Genomic DNA, 17,390 nt, shown 5'->3' on the forward strand with positions numbered 1-17,390 from the left:
ATGAGAAAATAGGAAGCGATCATACCCAGCCTGGGAGGGTTGCTTTTGATTATTATATTTAATAGATGTAAAATACCTAGTACAATCCTTGGCTTTGAATAATAGGTTGTCAATAAATGGCATCATCCTCATCCTCATCCTCATCCTCACCATTATTGTTGCTTATCCTAATGTGGCACCCATGAGAATGCATCTTTCAGATCTCCGATGGCAGGGGCAGAATTAACCATGGGCTTTAATGCTCTACTTTGAAATCTGTTGTGCTTTTTGCTCCCATGGCTGCTCAGCCAATGACTGAGTGAGTGATGTGGAAATGCTAAGGTTTTTCCATTCCTGGGGACTCAGCTGGTGAGGGATTTTGGTTTGAGGGCTTCTCAGTGGTCTTACCATGCCCTCCTTAGAACTGCACCATGGTCTAAGATGCTTCTAGCCTCCCTTTGTTTTTGCCCTCCCTCCCTCTTTCCTTCCCTCCCTCTCTCTCTTCATTCTTTTTGGATCAGACCTGCTTTTTGTTCTGATAGTTCTTCCAGCTGTGCTGGTTCCCTTCTTCTCTCACATGTATTTCTTCTAAGAAAGTTCTTGCATGTCTAACCCCACCTTGGGATCTGCTCCTCAGAGGACGTGGACTAACAACACTACAGTCACCTTCTAGAAAGTGAAGGAGGTGAACCCAGTTCTCCTGTCTTGGCTGTTAATAGCCAGGTATTTGTTCAAAATTGTGCAGATGTTGGTCATGTCCCCTCTGAGCTTCCATTCTACATCAGGAAGAATCTTCATATACCCTTATTTAGGTTTCTGAAAAAGCTTCTTTCTTTTTGCTTATTTCAGATGCATCTGCTGGACAGCCTCCTCGTTATCTGTGTTTCTTGATCAGCACCAGAGCAGGTGCTCCAGGCCTGCATGCACCATGATTTTCTGCAAGGTAAGACTTTGTTTTCTGGGTCATCCACAATGAGAAGAGCATATTTGAGCATAGCTCACTTCTCTTTGGTGTGTTTAAGACAAACTTAGACTTCAGCTGAATGTCATGAATTTTTACAAGGGCTGTGAGATATCAGGACTTACACAGTGTGCCGAAAGACCCAGGAGGGCGAAGTTGCTATGCGGTCTAAAAATGTTTGCATTTCTATGCCTGTGCGTATAATTTGCTAAAGAGTTAGATGTCTTACCTTATCCCTATTTCTGTAATGCTGTCCTGCCCTCTCTTTTGAGCTTGTGACAATTTGTAAAAAAAAAACAAAAACAAAACCAGATGATGAAAGTCGGATACTTCTGATACTTGCTGACTCAGTCACATGCCAACCTGTATTAGTGTAATCTTGTCCTTTTGCTTTTTAAAATTTGACCACATGCATCACACAGAATTATAGGTAGAGCTGCAAATATTGCATAGAAAGGAAAACAAAAGAAGGGAAACCTGCTTCTCAATGCGCGTTAGTGTAAAAACAAGATACATTTCTATTTTTTTTATTGCACAAGTCAGGCACTCTCATTGGTATATGAATCTAAGAGAATGAACGGGAAACCTAATTTATTTGAATATTCATGTGTCAAAGTAGCTCCTGAGGAAAAACCATGTCAGTGTTTTCTATCAGATGGAATTATTCTGTCTCCCAACTCCGTATTTAGGGAAAGTTTTTTGGCTTATATTTGACCATGTATGGTGCAAATTATGGTAGTTTCCTGTAGGGTTATGAAGAATAAATGGGACAGTTCATAATCTGTAAAATGTGCTCCAAAATGGCAGATAATGTCATCGGTATGATCATGGCCATCATCATCATCATCATCACCATGATCATCACCACCCTCATTATCATCACCATCATCATCATCATTATCACCACCCTCATTATCATCACCATCATCATCATCATCACCACCCTCATTATCATCACCATCATCATCATCATCATCATCACCACCATCATCGAAGCAACAGAGTTGGAATTCTTCCCTTCTGCTAGAACTACTAATGTGCTGAAAATCTTCGAAGTGCAAAGCAGAAACCAGCTGTTCCATCCTCTTGGTAGGATAGCTGCATTTTTTTTTTAACTTAAGCTGAATCTGGCTCTTAGAATAAATTAGAATGAATAGCAAAACATGTTCCTAATGACACCACTGAGAGCTTTGGGTGCTGATGGAGCAATGATAGTGTGAATAAAGAAAATAAAAGGAAAAAAAGAAGGGAAAAAACAGCCTTCAGATTTCAAGGTCATGAAGTATCGCAAGTGAGGACATTTCCTAGTGGCAGCTCGTGTTGACTTGGGAGGGAAACAAGGCGACAAAATCTGTAGTCAGCAATGCTCTGTGGGCTTTCTGCACAGGCCTTCCTAGCAGGCTGACCTTTTGACTTACTGGAATTTTCCAACCTAATTTCATTTACATTTGGAGCCTGGAGTGTTGAAATGTTAAAATGTTTCTTACAAACAAACCAACAGTATTTCCATTGCTAAATAAAGGGAAGGCAGCCATTACTTAGCTGTTTGAGTGAAAGGGAGATTTCACTGTAGGTTTAAGTGGGTTTGGGATGCTGTTGGTTTCAGCAGAGAACAATCGTCACTGGAGTAGTCATTTTGGACAACTGGGGGACGACTGCTTTAGAAACTGGAGCTGATGGTTAATCACAGGGACTAACACCACCATTACACTTGTATAGCCTGGTCCTGAATTAGCCATCTCATGATCACAACACAGAAAGCGAGTGCTGCTGACCCAGAGCAGAGAAGGAGGGGTGTTAGAGTTGGGTTGAGTCCCCTCAAAAAAGGTATGTTGGAGTCCAGACTCCCAGTGCCTCAGAATGGAAACTGATTTGGAGATAGTGTCTTCACAGAGGTAGTTCCATGACAATGATGTCGCCTGGGTGGGCTCTAATCCAACCCGACTGGTGTCCTCATGAAAAGGGGAAATCTGGCCACAGAGATGCACACACAGAGAGCACCGCGTGAAGCTGGAGGTAGAGACCAAGGAACAGCAACCACCAGCAGAGAGGCCTGGAACAGATTCTCCCGCGCAGCCTCGGAAGAAACCAACACCGCCGACACCTTGCTCTGGCTGATGAATTCCTGTAGTGTAAGTCATTGGTTTGTGGTGTTCTGTTACTGTGCCCTATGGAACAAATACAAGGGGCCCGATGATCACGGACACAGACAGATGTAACCAGGCGGGGCGGAGGAGGGTGAGGGCAGCGGTGCTGGAGGGCAGCCCTGGTTAGCCTTGCCCTGCTCTGTCAACCTGTGCAGGAAGCAGCAGAAACAACTCCCTCAGACCCACAGAAGCACCCAGTTTTCTATGTGATTTGGCAAGCACAGGGCTGCTAGGCTCCAGCCCACAGAAAAGGAGGATATCCCAGGGAGTCACATCACAGAAAGAAAAGAGGCAACCTTGGGTTTCCTTCTGCCCGTCCCCGTCTCCTTTCTCCTCAGCCTTCAGGTTGCCCAGAGCTGTTTATTGAGCTAGTTCCTATGTCTGGGACTCTAGGGCATCTGTCAGATCAGATTCCTGTCCTCTAATGCTGAAAACATAGCAGGGAAACTAAGGCATAAAATACCCAGGAATGTCAATGATATTTCAGGAGGCACAAAAATGTCACAAAAGGCAGACGAAGGGGAGGACCTGGATGGCAGCTGAGTGCTACTCTGGGGACTGTGTCTGTACCGCCAGCGTCTGCTCTGCGGCGACTGTGAAGGTTCCCGCTGTGTCCGGGACTTCAACAAACATGTTTCTGAAGTTTCATCATCGAGTCTGATGCTTTCTCTGTGTTCTGAGTAGATAAAACAGCCTTCATCAGGTTTAGAAAGTGCTTTTCTATTTTTAGTTTTCTCAGAGGTTTATTTTTTATTTTTAAATCATGGTTTGAGCTCAATATTATTAATATCCAATGTCTGCTTTAAAAATCTACCTGAGATATTTTATCTCCTTTAAACAGACTGTTACATTAATGGATTTGATGATATTTCACAATTCATGCAATCCTAGGAAAGGCACAATGGATCCCAACTTTTTTTCCTGATGTGATGATGGGTGACATGTTGTATTTTTCAAAAACAGCTTTGAGACCCAAAATCACTAAGCCAAAGGGAAAAGCCAAGCTGAGAACTGCTAAGGGCGAACCTGCCTCCCATTCTTTTCCTAAGAAAGATAGCTACTAAGATAAAAAAGAAACATACCGCCCTCACAAGGCATTTCCCCCTGGACAAAGGGCAGACAGAACTCAAAGTCATCTCTCTGCTCACTGAGGTAACTGCATATCTGATTGCCTCCTTTGGAAAGGCTAATCAGAAACGTAAAAGAATGCAACCATTCGTCTCTCATCTACCTAGGACCTGGAAGCCCCCTCCCTGCTTCTAGTTGTCCGCCTTTCTGGATGGAACCAATGTACATACATATATTGATTGATGTCTCATGTCTCTCTAAAATGTATAAAACCAAGCTGGGCTCTTGGGCCCATGTGGTCAGGACCTCCTGAGGCTGTGTCACAGGTGTGTGTCTTTAGCTTGGGCAAAATAAACTTCCTCAATTGACTGAAATCTGTCTCATATACTTGGGGTTCACAGATTCAACAAGGTCTCTCATCTCACCTGCTCATGTAGCAATGTGACTTCTTACTTCTTCCACTGGGAGGACGGGTTATGTTCTCTCCCTGGGGATCTAAAGGTGCCTTGGCTGACAGGGGACTTCCGAGGCAAGGTCATAAGAGGTGGTGCTGCTTTCACCTGCTTCTCCTGAGCTCTGTGCTCTTGGCACTCTGCCACCATCAGGGAGGAAACTCCCAAATCCCACGGAGGCACCCATGTGGAGGAAAGTGTGGTCGCCAGCCCACAGCACAACTGAGTAGGCCATTGTGAAAGTAGGTCCTTTAGACTCCAGTGAAGCCACCCCAGCCCATCTGACATGGAGCACAGAGAAGCTGTGAGTGCCGTGCACAGCACAGCCCACTTTGCAGATTTGTGAGTGAAATGAAGGACTGAGGTTGTTTTAAGCTACTAAGTTTTAGGGTGGTTGGTTAGGCAGCAATAGATACCTGATGCATGACAATTGATCCAATTCTGATAACACCTAAGTCCTTGGTATCTACTTTCATAAAGAAGATTGACCTATATTTTCTCGGATTGTCCTTGATGATTTTCATATAAAAGTTATACCACTCTTTCAAAATGAGCTGGGATGTATTTCTTCTTTTTCTAGTCTCTGAAAGTATCTGGGTAAGTTTGAAATTATTTGTTCTTTAATGTTGATTTTTAAACAGTTAGTGTAAAATACTGTCAGAGCTTATGTCTTTTCTATCTTTGAAAGAGATTTTTGCCTATTGGCCAGTTTATTGAAAGGCTAAGAACTATTCTAATTTTTTATTTTTCTTAAGTTAAATTTTGGTAGTTTCCTAGAAAATTGTTTTTATCTTCCAAGCTTTCAAAATTACGAACATACAAGTTTCACCCTCACTCCTTTATAATACTGTATATTTTTCCCATCTAGCTCCTTTCGTCTTCCCTGATGAGACTTGCCAGAGGTATATCTATTTGACTTATCTTTTCAACAATCAACTTTTCTTCATTTTTATCTTTCCAGCTTCTAAAGCAGCTAGACAGAAAACTAACGCAATAGTTTTCATTTTCACCAGTGTCTGTCCTTACTTCTGTCACTCCTTTAATGTGTTTTGGTGCCTGTGATTCCCCTTTCATTCTTTTTATTCCTATTCTTTGAGTTGAAACCATAGTTTATTATTTCCAGGCTATTTTCCCTCAAATTATTACTTTAGGAGCAAAGCAGAAGTTTGAAAAGGAATTCTTGTCATTTAATTCCAAATGCTTTATAATTTTCCTTTAAATAGAATGTCCACATAATGTATCAACCAAACTGGGACAAGTTTGGCAGTGAGTGGAAGAGTGCTAGTAATAGTCACATGAGGAAAACAGACGTATTTGGGTCTTGCCCATGCTCAGATGTATGTACACCCATGAATTATTTAGACAGTGTGTTTTGATTTTCAAATGTGTATGTATGTGTAGAAAATGAATAAATTTGTAGATTTCTACTGTAATTAGATTGAGGTCAGAAACTCTGGTCTGTGTGACAGAATCTGAGTTTGCTGAAACTTTCTGTGTGGTCTCTAGTGAATGGTCAAGCATTTCAAATGTGCTTGGAAACAATCTCTTCTTCAGGGTTCACTGATTTTCAGAGATCACAGTTCTTAACCATATTACTTACATCTTCCATATTCTGCATATGCTTTTTGGCCTACTTGATTTATTGTTTTCTGATAGAGGTAGTCCAAAGCCCTTGTAATAATTATGGGTTTGGAATTTTTCCTCATATTTTGTCAATTTTTGTGCTAGATATTATGGGACTATGTTGTCAGTTGCTTAAAGGTTAATAGTATTGCATCCTTAATGAGTCTTCTCTTTATCATTAAAAGCATCTTTTTATGTTTCCTCATTAATTTTTATATGCATTAACAACTTTCTTTCTGTTGCCTGCCATATACTATTCTATCCCGCCTCTTTATTTTCCACGTCTGTAAGTTGGTTTTAGGCATGCCTTTGAAATGTAACATAGCTAGATTAAAAGAACAAAACAAAACACTTCCAGTTTGATTCTAATCTGAGAGTCTATCCTTTGAACAAAGTTACAAATCTGTTAACATTTATTGTGTTCACTAACGAATAATTTTAGTGGGAAAGACACATATTTAATGACAGGAAATGCAGTTCATAATACACTTTTATTTAATTTTACTATTTAATTAAGTTTAAATTCTTTTTTTGAGATGGAGTCTTGCTCTGTCTCCAGGCTGGAGAGCAGCAGCAGGATCTCGGCTCACTGCAACCTCTGCTTCCCGGGTTCAAGCGATTCTCCTGCCTCAGTGTCCCAAATAGCTGGAACTGCAGGCATGCGCCACCATGCACAGCTAATTTTTGTATTTTTAGTAGAGACGGGGTTTCACTATGTTGACCAGGATGGGCTCAATCTCTTGACCTCGTGATCTACCTGTCTCAGCCTCCCAAAGTGCTGGGATGATAGGCATGAGCCACTGTGTCCGGTCTAATTTTATTTTTAATTGACAAATAATAATTGTCTATTTTTATAGAGTACAGATGTCAGAGGAATTTGAACGAGAGCAACTCCATCTTTAATAGGAGCGGGGTAAAATAAGGCTGAGACCTACTGGGCTGCATTCCCACACAGTTAGGCATTCCAAGTCACAGGATGATAGGAGGTCGGCACCAAATACAGGTCATAAAGACCTTTTTTGACCTTTATCAGCAGGTCAAACTGCTGATAAAACAGTTTGCAGTAAAGAAGCCAGCTAAAACCCACCAAAACCAAGATGGCAATGTTCTCACTGCTATACTCCCACCAGCGCCACGAGTTTGCAAACACCGTGGCCTGTCAGGAAGTGACTCCGCACAGTCTAAAAAGGGGAGGCATAAATAATCTCTCACTTGTTTAGCATACAATCAAGAAATAACCATAAAAGTGTGCAACCAGTAGCCCTTGGGGCGCTCTGCCTATGGAGTAGCCATTCTTTATTTCTTTATTTTACGAATATACTTGCTTTTACTTTACATATGGATTCACCCTGAATTCTTTCTTGTGTGAGATTCAAGTACCTTCTCCTGGGGTCTGGATTGGAACCTCTTTCTAGAAACACAGATATCTCTTTGACATAGTGATTTTAATTCCTTTGGGTATCGTGAAAGAAAAATAAAATGTGGGGCCCCCAAATCACTAAGCTAAAGGGAAAAGTCATGCTGGAATATGCTTAGGGCCAACCTGCCTCCCATTCTATCCAGTCATTCCCCTGCTCACTTAGATAGATACATATGTAATTGCCTCCTTTGGAAATTCAAATCAGAAACGAAAAGAATATAACCATTTGTCTCTTACCTACCAGTGACCTGGAAGGCACGTCCCAGCTTTGAGTTGTCCCGCCTTTCTGGATGTTCACCTTACATATATTGATTGACGTCTCATGTTTCCCCAAACTGTATAAAACAAAGCTGTGTGCCCTGACCACCTTGGGCCCATGTGGTTAGGACCTCCTGAGGCTGGGTCGTGAGTGTGCATCCTCAACCCTGGCAAAATAAACTTTTAAATTAACTAAGACCCGTCTCAGATACTTGGGGTTCACAGTATACACTCAGAAGCAGGATTGCTGGATCATATGGCAATTCCATTGTTAGAGTTTTGGGAAACCTCCATACTATCTTCCTTTAGGGCTGTACTAATTTACATTCCCACCAACAGTGGACAAGGGTTTCCTTTTCTCCACATTCTCACCAGCATTCATTCTCTTTGTTTTTTTTTGGTTAGAGCCCTTCTAACAGTGTAAGGTGATGTCTCATTGCACTTTCCATTTGTATTTCCCTGATGATATGTGATGCTGAGCATTTATGCTGGTCATTATTATATCTTCTTTCGAATGGTATCTGTTCAGGTCCTTTGCCCATTTAAAAATTGTTTCTTTTGTTTTTTGCTATTGAGTTGTGTTCCTTTAATTTCTGCATTGTATTTTGTGCGTTTCATTTTCCATACTTGTTCTTTGCTTCTTTATCCCCTCCTTTTCTTGCCTTCTCTTGGGTTGACTGTGATTTCTTTACTCCCTTCCGCCTCTCTACTAGTTTGAGAATTATATATACTAGCAAAGAGACACCCTTAAATTTTAAAAATACATGCTTACCAAAGCCTAAGTTCCATCAATTATCTATCTCTTTCTTACTTATTAAAATTGAGTAAGGCCGTTCACTCCATTTCTCTACCCCTCCCCAATAACTTTAAACATTTTTTATTTCCACCTTGTTTTTTTTGAGACAGAGTCTCCTCGCTCTGTTGCCCAGGCTGGAATGCAACGGTACAATCTCAGGTTATTGTAACCTCTGTCTCCCAGGTTGAAGCAGTTCTCCTGTCTTAGCCTCCTATGTAGCTGAGACTACAGGGGCATGCTGCCACGTCCGACTAATTTTTGAATTTTTAGTAGAGATGGAGGCGGGGTTTCACCATACTGGTTAGGCTGGTCTCAAATTCCTTACCTCAGGTGATCCACCAGCTTTGGCCTCCCAAAGTGCTGGGATTACAGGTGTAAGCCACGGCGCCCAGACTCCACTTTGTTTTATAATTCCCTAAAGTTAATTGTTTTAAACCAGGAGAGAAGTATTTTATGTAATATTTTCGTGTATCAGCCCAGCCTACTATACCAGCTGGAGTTCCCTGATTCCATACGTTTGGCAAGTCACTTACCTTCTCTTGGTCTCCATTTCTGGTCACAGCTGGGAGAGGCTTTGGAGATTATCTAGCAAAGGAGTTCCTTCAGTTTGCACTGAAAAGTACAGGCCACAAATACATTCAGTGAAAGAAGAAATCACTTGAGTAATTTAAACAGGCTGGGGGAGATGTCAGCTATCACAGGAAATCAGGCAGAAAAGTTTCTTAAGCGTAAGAGTGAGATGATCAGAACTGAATTTCAATGGATAAACGGCAGTTTACTAAAAGCTCTGTGAAGGAGGGGAGGTTATTTTCAGCGACAGGGCAACCCCATAGGGCGCTCTTTGGTCAGAATTGGCCTGAGGAGGTGAGGGCCTTACCTAGGAAGGCAGCAGGGGTCTGGGAAGCCGGGTTAGCGGCAAGAGCTAGGGGAGGTGGCGCCGATTACATGTAAGAGGAAAGGAGGGAGGCCCGCGCTGATCCCTAGTGTTCTGATAGAGGGTCAGGGCGACTACCGCTATTGGTCCTTCATACAAACTTTAGGATTTTCATCCAAGTGTGTGTTGCTTGCAGATGCTCCACTGCACGAAGTCTTCAACTTCTCCCATGACCGAGGCAGGTCTGATGTGAGTGTAAGCGCTCGCCCCGCTGCGCGCGGAAGCCTCCTCGGTGTCCAGACCGCATCCCCGAGAGCCCGCCCGGCCCCGCCCGGCCCCGCCCGGCCCCGCCCTTAGGCTCCTCCTCTCCCCGCCCTTAGGCCCCGCCCCCAACGAGCCCGTTCCGAGAACCAGGCTCCGCCCCAACAGCTCGCGTGCGCGCCTCAAGAGGAAACGGAAGTGGTATCTGTCCGTACGGAAGCAGGAAACGGGAGCGTAGGGCCACGCCTGCAGCGTTGCTGGATGAGGCTGTGCGGGCGAGGGTCGCGCCGAGGCGATGGCGGAGAAGTTTGACCACCTAGAGGAGCACCTGGAGAAGTTCGTGGAGAACATTCGGCAGCTGGGCATCATCGTCAGTGACTTCCAGCCCAGCAGCCAGGCCGGACTCAACCAGAAGCTGTGAGTGGCGGCCCGAGGTTACCGGCGTCTCCCCAGGGGGAGCGGGGATCGAGGGAGGCAGAGCCGAGCCTGAACCCTGCTCCTGCCCCACCAGCCCTCTGGTCTGGTCTCGGAGCCCGGGGCGTCTTTCCTGGCTGTGCTCAGAGGGCGGGACCCGCGCTGCCGCCTGTTGCCAACCGTCTTCTTCCCAACTTGGTTAGAGGAACCTCTTTGGGGCCCGTTTGGAGACATAATCATGGCCGATGATGTACTTTCCGTTTCCTTATCAGGGGAATGATGCTTTCTGTGCTAGCGTCTCCCCTCTCATGTGTGACCCCTCCCAGCCTTTCCTCCTGGAGCCCTTCTGGGAGTTCAGTCCCTGTCCCCTGAGGGGAGGCAGGCTCCACAGTGAGTGCGCGCCCTAAACAACGCCTCAGAAGGTGACACTCCGAAGCCACCTGCTGCAGAGGCCTGGCAGTGGAGGAACTGGGGGGAGGTGGTGGTGAGGAAGGTTACAGAACGTTTATTAATTATGATTATATTTTGTCAACAGCCTTGTGCTGGTCATGGCGCTAGGCCCTGGGGTGGAGAAAAGGCAAATGAAAGTACAGCATTTTTGAGAAGGGCTTGATATGGGGCACGGACATGCAAAATATTGCAGCCGAGGTTCCATACCCAGTGTTGTGGGAATGAATAGCCAGGCCAGCGGGCTGGTGTAGGAAGGGCCCAGAGAGGAGAGGAAGCTAAACCAGGCAGGATGGCTAGCTTCCGCTCAGGCTTTGAGTATAGTCCGCTGCCCTATGTGTTCACTGATACCGCACACACGGTCATATGCACAGTCAGGTCATTGTTTTTGAGAGAAGGTTCATAATCAGGTTCCCTCTCAATCCCCCTTACTGGCAATTTCTAGTTTAGAAGGGAAGTAACAAACAGTTAAGAATATTTTGTAACTCTAAAGGTGTCCTAGGAATCCTGTAGCTATCCAAAGAGGTCGGGGCCATGTGTAACCCGTATGAGTGTGAGGAGAGCATGTGTGGAGCCCCAGTTGGCTGGGTAGCTCTGTGGGTGGTAGCTCTGTGGGTGGGGCTTATTAAGTGAAATTAACCGGACGATTGTGTTTTTGCCTTTCCCCCAGGAATTTTATCGTTACTGGTCTACAGGATATTGATAAGTGCAGACAGCAGCTTCATGATATTACTGTACCGTTAGAAGTTTTTGAGTAAGTAGCATTCTTGATGCTAGTCTTGGGTATAAATCTTGTTCAGTTGTGGTGTGGTACTATGACTTCTTCTTCACTGACATTTGAGTGCCACAGCCTAGGTGCTGGGGATGTGCCAGTGGCAAAAAAATAGACAAAAATACCTGTCCTTATGGAACTTAACATTTTGATGGGATTACAAAACTAAAAAAGAATTTCCTTAATACCGTATTGTTGAAAAAAGTTACATGTAAATAAAAGCTCATTAAATACATGAAAAACATTATAGTTTTCAAAGTCCTGCTTAGGCCAAAGAAAATCACAAAACTTCCTTTTTACCTTAAGAGGTGAAAAGTCTTATGAGGGCTATATTATACATTTTTTTTAAATGGCAGTCAGAAGCAACCTGAAAAGCAGTCTGGTTTGATGTTCCCAAACTGCCTGTGGCATGCTAGTTCTGAGAGATGTAAATATCTGCTCTTTTGAAGGAGGAAAGAAAGGGTTCTTATTCCAAGTATTTTTGGGGAGGCTGTTCACTGTTTTCTGTGGGAGAGTTGTACTCACCTATCTCAGTAATAGTCCTGAGAACACATACAGAGATAAGCTTTTTAGGTTTTTGAAATCCAGGTTTTATCACATTGATTTAGTCACATCCCTGATTTCACACGTGAAGGAGCTGATAAGTAACTGCAACAGGTTGTTTACCTAATAAGTGTCAGAGTTAAGACGAATCCCTGGACTCATACTTTCTTGACCAGTGCAAAGCAGCCTCTCCCTCCTGGTGCTGGGTCAGAACAACAAGAACATTTTAGTATTTCTTGCAGCAAAACTGCAAATGTAAATCACTAGATTTCCTTAGCGGTAAAGGGAAAAAATTATGTTTTTTTTCCATTCCAAAAGGTCAGAGATACAAGTTCTGGTTATAGTGCAGCAGCAGCCTGCAGAGACTGGCCAGGTACAGAGGTGGTTTTCTTGGCTTCTGATCTTCTGTTCACTTGCTGATGACTTTGCCACATGTTCCCTGCCTGTGCTCAGTGGGCGTCACTGAGACGTCTGACTTCAGGTGGGAGTGAAGGTTTTACGCCTGAGAGTACTCTTGGCTTTGGCTTTCTGCTTGAGTCCAGGAATGCAGTGTCCTTTGTGCTCCTCTGGTTATGAATGCAGGGGATGCACAGAGTGACAAGTGGCAAGTAACTACTTGTGTCTTCTGAAGCAGAACAAATGGAGACTGATCAGAACAGATGGCTTCAGGGCAGAAGGAAGTGCTGGGCACAGGGACGGATGAGGTTGACCTGGGGTATCAGGAGGAGGAGGCCAGTGAGCCCTAACACAGAGCAGATGCTGGGAGTTCATCTGCAAACCGGCTGCTGATGTCTTCCCAATGTAGACGGAATTTCCAGGTCCCCAGGTGGCCTTTTCAGCGTATACGTTTTCATACACACTAACTGTGTCTTTAACTAAGATGAAAAGAGCTTGGCCCTTGTCTCCAGGACTTTGTATATGGGCAGGAGTGGGTGCCACCCTTGGGACTTAGGAACCAAGTCTGAGCAGATGTCCATGCTGTTGAAGAAACGGCTGTCAGGTGACATGGTCAGCCTTACTCTGTGAGCCTGGCAAGTTTTCTTGAGAAATGGATAGATTTTGTTTAGAATTAACCGTAATTTGCTACATTATGTTATTTCAAAAACATTGAAATGAAATAGAATTTCTAGAACTCGCGATGTTTTTATCTTTTGCTATCTGTCAAGCCTACTGTTTTTTATACCATTAGTAGTGACCTAATGATATGTTTATTCTGAAGCGATTATGTATTTTTGGCCTCAATTATAAAAAAAGCTAAAGTGGAGTTAGTTTTTAGTTGTTGTTTTTGTTTTAAATAATGAATGATTCAATTTAGTTGAATGATAAGATTTCTTTAGTGTACAGAAATAGGCAGGTGGCCTGCTCTCAGTAAAACTTGATACTGATCTAGGCAGTAGGCTTAATTAGGTCTTTAGGGTAATGAAGATAATTTCTGGGGGAAGTGTCAGAAATTCTAAGTAACAGCTTTATACTGTTTAGAAATAATTGGCCAGAATGTCTCCGTTATATTTAAACTACTTAGGTGTATTTAATGAAGTAGTGTATTTAGTGAATTGGTATCATTTTACAAACCATCGCACTGCTTTAAAAAGAAGCCCCCTCTTCTGTTTAAAGTAGTGGGATGGTTTGTAAAATGATCCTGGGACCGTCGCTGCTGGGACTCTTCTGCTTGTAGCTCTCATTTCCTTTCCCCTGAAGCTCCTCCACAGAGCGTTTGCCAAGCAGCGGGGCCGACCTGGAGTAGAGGCGCATCGTAGCAGGGCCCCCCTGTGTCACCCAGGCCTGAACCCCCTGGAGCTCATTTAGTTTCTTCTTTTGTCAAGAGTTCCCCTACCATACAGGCTGTTATAAGAATCAAAAAGGTAATAATAGCATGAACGAATTTTGAAAAGTGCAAATGCTAAACAAATGTAAAGTGATACGGCTTGTGAGGGTGCTTCGGTTTGTAAGTGATCATTACTTGATTTTTGAGCTGTTCATTTTATCAGAAGTAATGAGATCAGATTATCCATACTTAATGTAAAGGAAGGAATCTTAATTCCCCTGGTTCCTAGACTCACTTTTGTCTAAACAAGGCCATGTGCAGTTATATATACACCTGACCATTTTCCCCCCATATCTTTCAGAAAGCTGAGAGAATAGGTGTCAGTCATGGGAATATGGGAATGCTAATTGAAATGTTTCATGTTTTCAGATATATAGATCAAGGTCGAAACCCCCAACTCTATACCAAAGAGTGCCTGGAGAGGGCTCTAGCTAAAAATGAGCAAGTTAAAGGCAAGATTGACACCATGAAGGTAAGACTCTAAGGAGTGTCAGAAATACACTGGGAAGAGATGCATTCTCAGTGAAGTTTGGTTAAGAGACTGTCCTTTTTTTTTTCCATACTTGCTAGAATATTGACTATTTCATAATTTTACACATTGGGATTTCTGAATTCTGTAATAGGCAGTAAGTAAAATTAGATATGAGTGGTCTGTGTATAGCATTAAAACATACACTAATCTTATTCTTAAGAAAATCCAGGGTAATTTTTGTGATTGGCAGTTCTCACTGGCTGTGATTGTTTTCATTTTTTTAAGACGCACTTTTATTGCATTGATACTTTCTATTTCTGTAGTAATTTCTCGAACATTGATTTTTCTCTTCATTCAGCTTCTGACCGCCAAACTTCTTTTTACCATATCCACTGTCATGAAATTCTCCAGATCATCTGCTTGGTTTTTCTTTGCCTTGATGAAATGTAGAGAATTCTCTGCACTTGAACATGAAATAATTTTTTCTTAAATGGACTCAAATGTGGTTCAAATTGGTGTTTGGTTTCTTTGTTTGGACTTCACGCCGCTCGTTTCTGTTGGCGCCGTGTGACTGACTGACTGCCATGTACAGCAGGGAGCCCAGCCTGCCTCTCCTCCCACTCACACCACTTGCCCCTTCCTCCTCCAGGCCATCTACACTGGCCTGGTTTTCAGTTCTGGAATATATCCAGCTCTTGCATTTGTGTTCTTTTCTCCTGCTGTCTTCTCTGCCTGGAGCTCTTCCGTGTTCTGTCCTTCCAGTCTCAGATGATTTTGCCTCCTCGCAGAAGCCTTTGGGACCAGCCCCTTCTGCAGCTGCTTCCCTTGAGAATCCTGGTCAAGCTTTACCTTTTACTTTTTCTGTTTGCTCTGTCTCCTCTGCCGGCTCCTTGAGCTCCAGGATCACAGGGGACAGGAATGTCCTGTTCCCACTGACGCCTGGTGCCAGACTGGGACACTTGTGCTCAGTTGTGGCCGATGTGCACAGGCAGGCATGGTCAAACAGTGGCCTTTTGGTGCTCTGGCCGAGTGGGAGGAGCAAGGGGAGGAGCTGTCAGAAGGAGACTTGCCTAGTCACAGGCAGGCCACAGGGCTCCCAGAATCCCATGCAGGCGATCCCCTCCAGGTAGTAAGCAGCACACCTTGGAAGTGGTATTTTGTTAGAGTTGCAGGTATGGTGCCCACACCTCATCTCTGTTTGTCCATTTGGGATTGAAGAGTTGTTGCATCCAGCATCACCTTCAGCGCCTAGTGTACTCTTTATCAGAAGCGAAGGGTGATGGTTTTTATCCAGTCCGCTTGGTGAAGCTGAGTGAGAATTATAATGGCCAGTAGAAGCGTCTCTCTCCATGTGAACACAGCCACTGGGCCCCCAGGGACGTGGCTTACAGTTGCAACAGGCTCCTGTCACACCGATGCCATCGGGCAGTGCAGAATCGTGCTGCTGGCGGTGACGCCTGGGGCCGTGCAGTTCCGCTTCCTCTTGCATATGTTGCCATTGGTGTCATTTCCTCTGAGGTCAGTGGAAGTCTCAGGTCAGTCCTGTTGCCCTGTTTTGCTTAGCGGGCCCTGTGTTTAAACTTCCAGAAGGCATATTTTAAATAGCTATTGGAGTGTTGATGTAGAGCGCTCCTTTGAAAATGTGTTTTCTTTGTAGAAATTTAAAAGCCTGTTGATTCAAGAACTTTCTAAAGTATTTCCGGAAGACATGGCTAAGTATCGAAGCATCCGCGGGGAGGATCACCCGCCTTCTTAACCAGCTCACCCGCCCTCTGTGAAGATCCCTGTTGACGGTGATGCTGCCTAAGGCTGGGACTGGAGCGCCGATGCCACCTTCCTGCTGACGATGCCACCTTCCTGCTGACGTGGGACTGGGCCCTGTTACACCCCTCAGCCCTTCTGTCCTCATTGTTCGGCCTCATGGGACAGCGGGGCTAGAGGAGAAGCGGAGCTGTGTCCCGGCCATTCCAGCAGCTTCTCTGTCCATCTGGCGTCGTCTGGCTCTCAGAGTGGTGACTCCGTATCACCATGGGGATCATTCTCTCTGCAGGCAAATGGGGCACAGGAAAACAGGCTTGGAAATATTAAATATGATGGGTACATTAAAAGTTTTACAACATTCTACCTAATATTTTTCTTTTACTGTACTCTTTCTGTTCTATTTTGTGTCAGAAAGCTAAAAGACTAGGAAAAGTTTTTTTAATAGAAAAATCGGTTTAATGTGGAAAATATTTAAATTGGTATTATATTTTACATTTTCAAGTAGAGTGCATAAATTGTTTTAAATGTAACTGTTTTCATGGATTTCAATTAGACATGCATACAATAAATGAAGTGGCTTATTCCATGTAATTATTTTTGTAATATTTTTATAATATAGTACAGTGTGTCTTGTAAACAGTCAATTATTGCTTTCCCAGAGAGTTGGTAATATTCATAAGAAAATTTGTTCTCCAGGCATTTAGGCAGGAAAAGCTAAAGCAAAATGCAGAATTCCAATTTTTCTACAACCCCTTTCCTAGGGGCTGTGAACACCAGTTTTCTTGAAGGACGCCCTGCAGTGTGTGCTTATACACCACGAGGGGATTCAGTGAAACTGCACCTGGTTGGTGGTGGTGAGAACTGCATTTCTCATGAACTGCAGGTGGCGCTGTTTCTGTGATCTGTAGGAGTTGAGGCCCTAGTGTGGCCTGTGCTGGGCTCCACCTGTAGACCCCTGTGTTGGAATGGCCTGGGCAGGCTGGTTAGCAAGGTAGGGCCCCAGTTCAGACCTATTAAGCTGCAGGCTTTAGGATGGGGCTGGGGATCTGCATTGATTTGCCTCCTATCATTGATCCTGAACCAGCCTAGATCCTAGCCAGGGCTGTCAGAAGAAAACACTACATTCTGGGTAGTTTAAACAACAAATATTTATTTTCCCACAGTTCTAGAGGCTGGAGTCCAAGACCATGGTACCAGCAGAGTGGGTTTCCCCCAAGGCCTCCCTGGCCTGCAGATGGCCACCTGCTCGCCATGTCCTCACATGGCTGCTCCTCTGTGTGTGTCACAGCCCTGGTGTCTCTTCTGTGTGTCTTAATC

The 17,390-nt window shown here is 44.0% G+C and overlaps 1 protein-coding gene across 1 annotated transcript; it reads left to right on the forward strand.

Annotated features, from left to right (window-relative positions):
- The first annotated feature begins 10,046 nt into the window (after positions 1-10,046).
- Positions 10,047-16,661, forward strand: MED10 (mediator complex subunit 10). The gene is made up of 4 exons (XM_002745135.6): positions 10,047-10,256; positions 11,371-11,454; positions 14,210-14,312; positions 15,970-16,661. The coding sequence occupies exons 1-4, from the start codon at positions 10,135-10,137 to the stop codon at positions 16,066-16,068; spliced, it is 408 nt and encodes a 135-aa protein (XP_002745181.1). The 5' UTR covers positions 10,047-10,134; the 3' UTR covers positions 16,069-16,661.
- Positions 16,662-17,390: the final 729 nt, after the last annotated feature.

The sequence above is a fragment of the Callithrix jacchus genome, chromosome 2, assembly GCF_049354715.1.
Source record: "Callithrix jacchus isolate 240 chromosome 2, calJac240_pri, whole genome shotgun sequence".
NCBI lineage: Eukaryota > Metazoa > Chordata > Mammalia > Primates > Cebidae > Callithrix > Callithrix jacchus.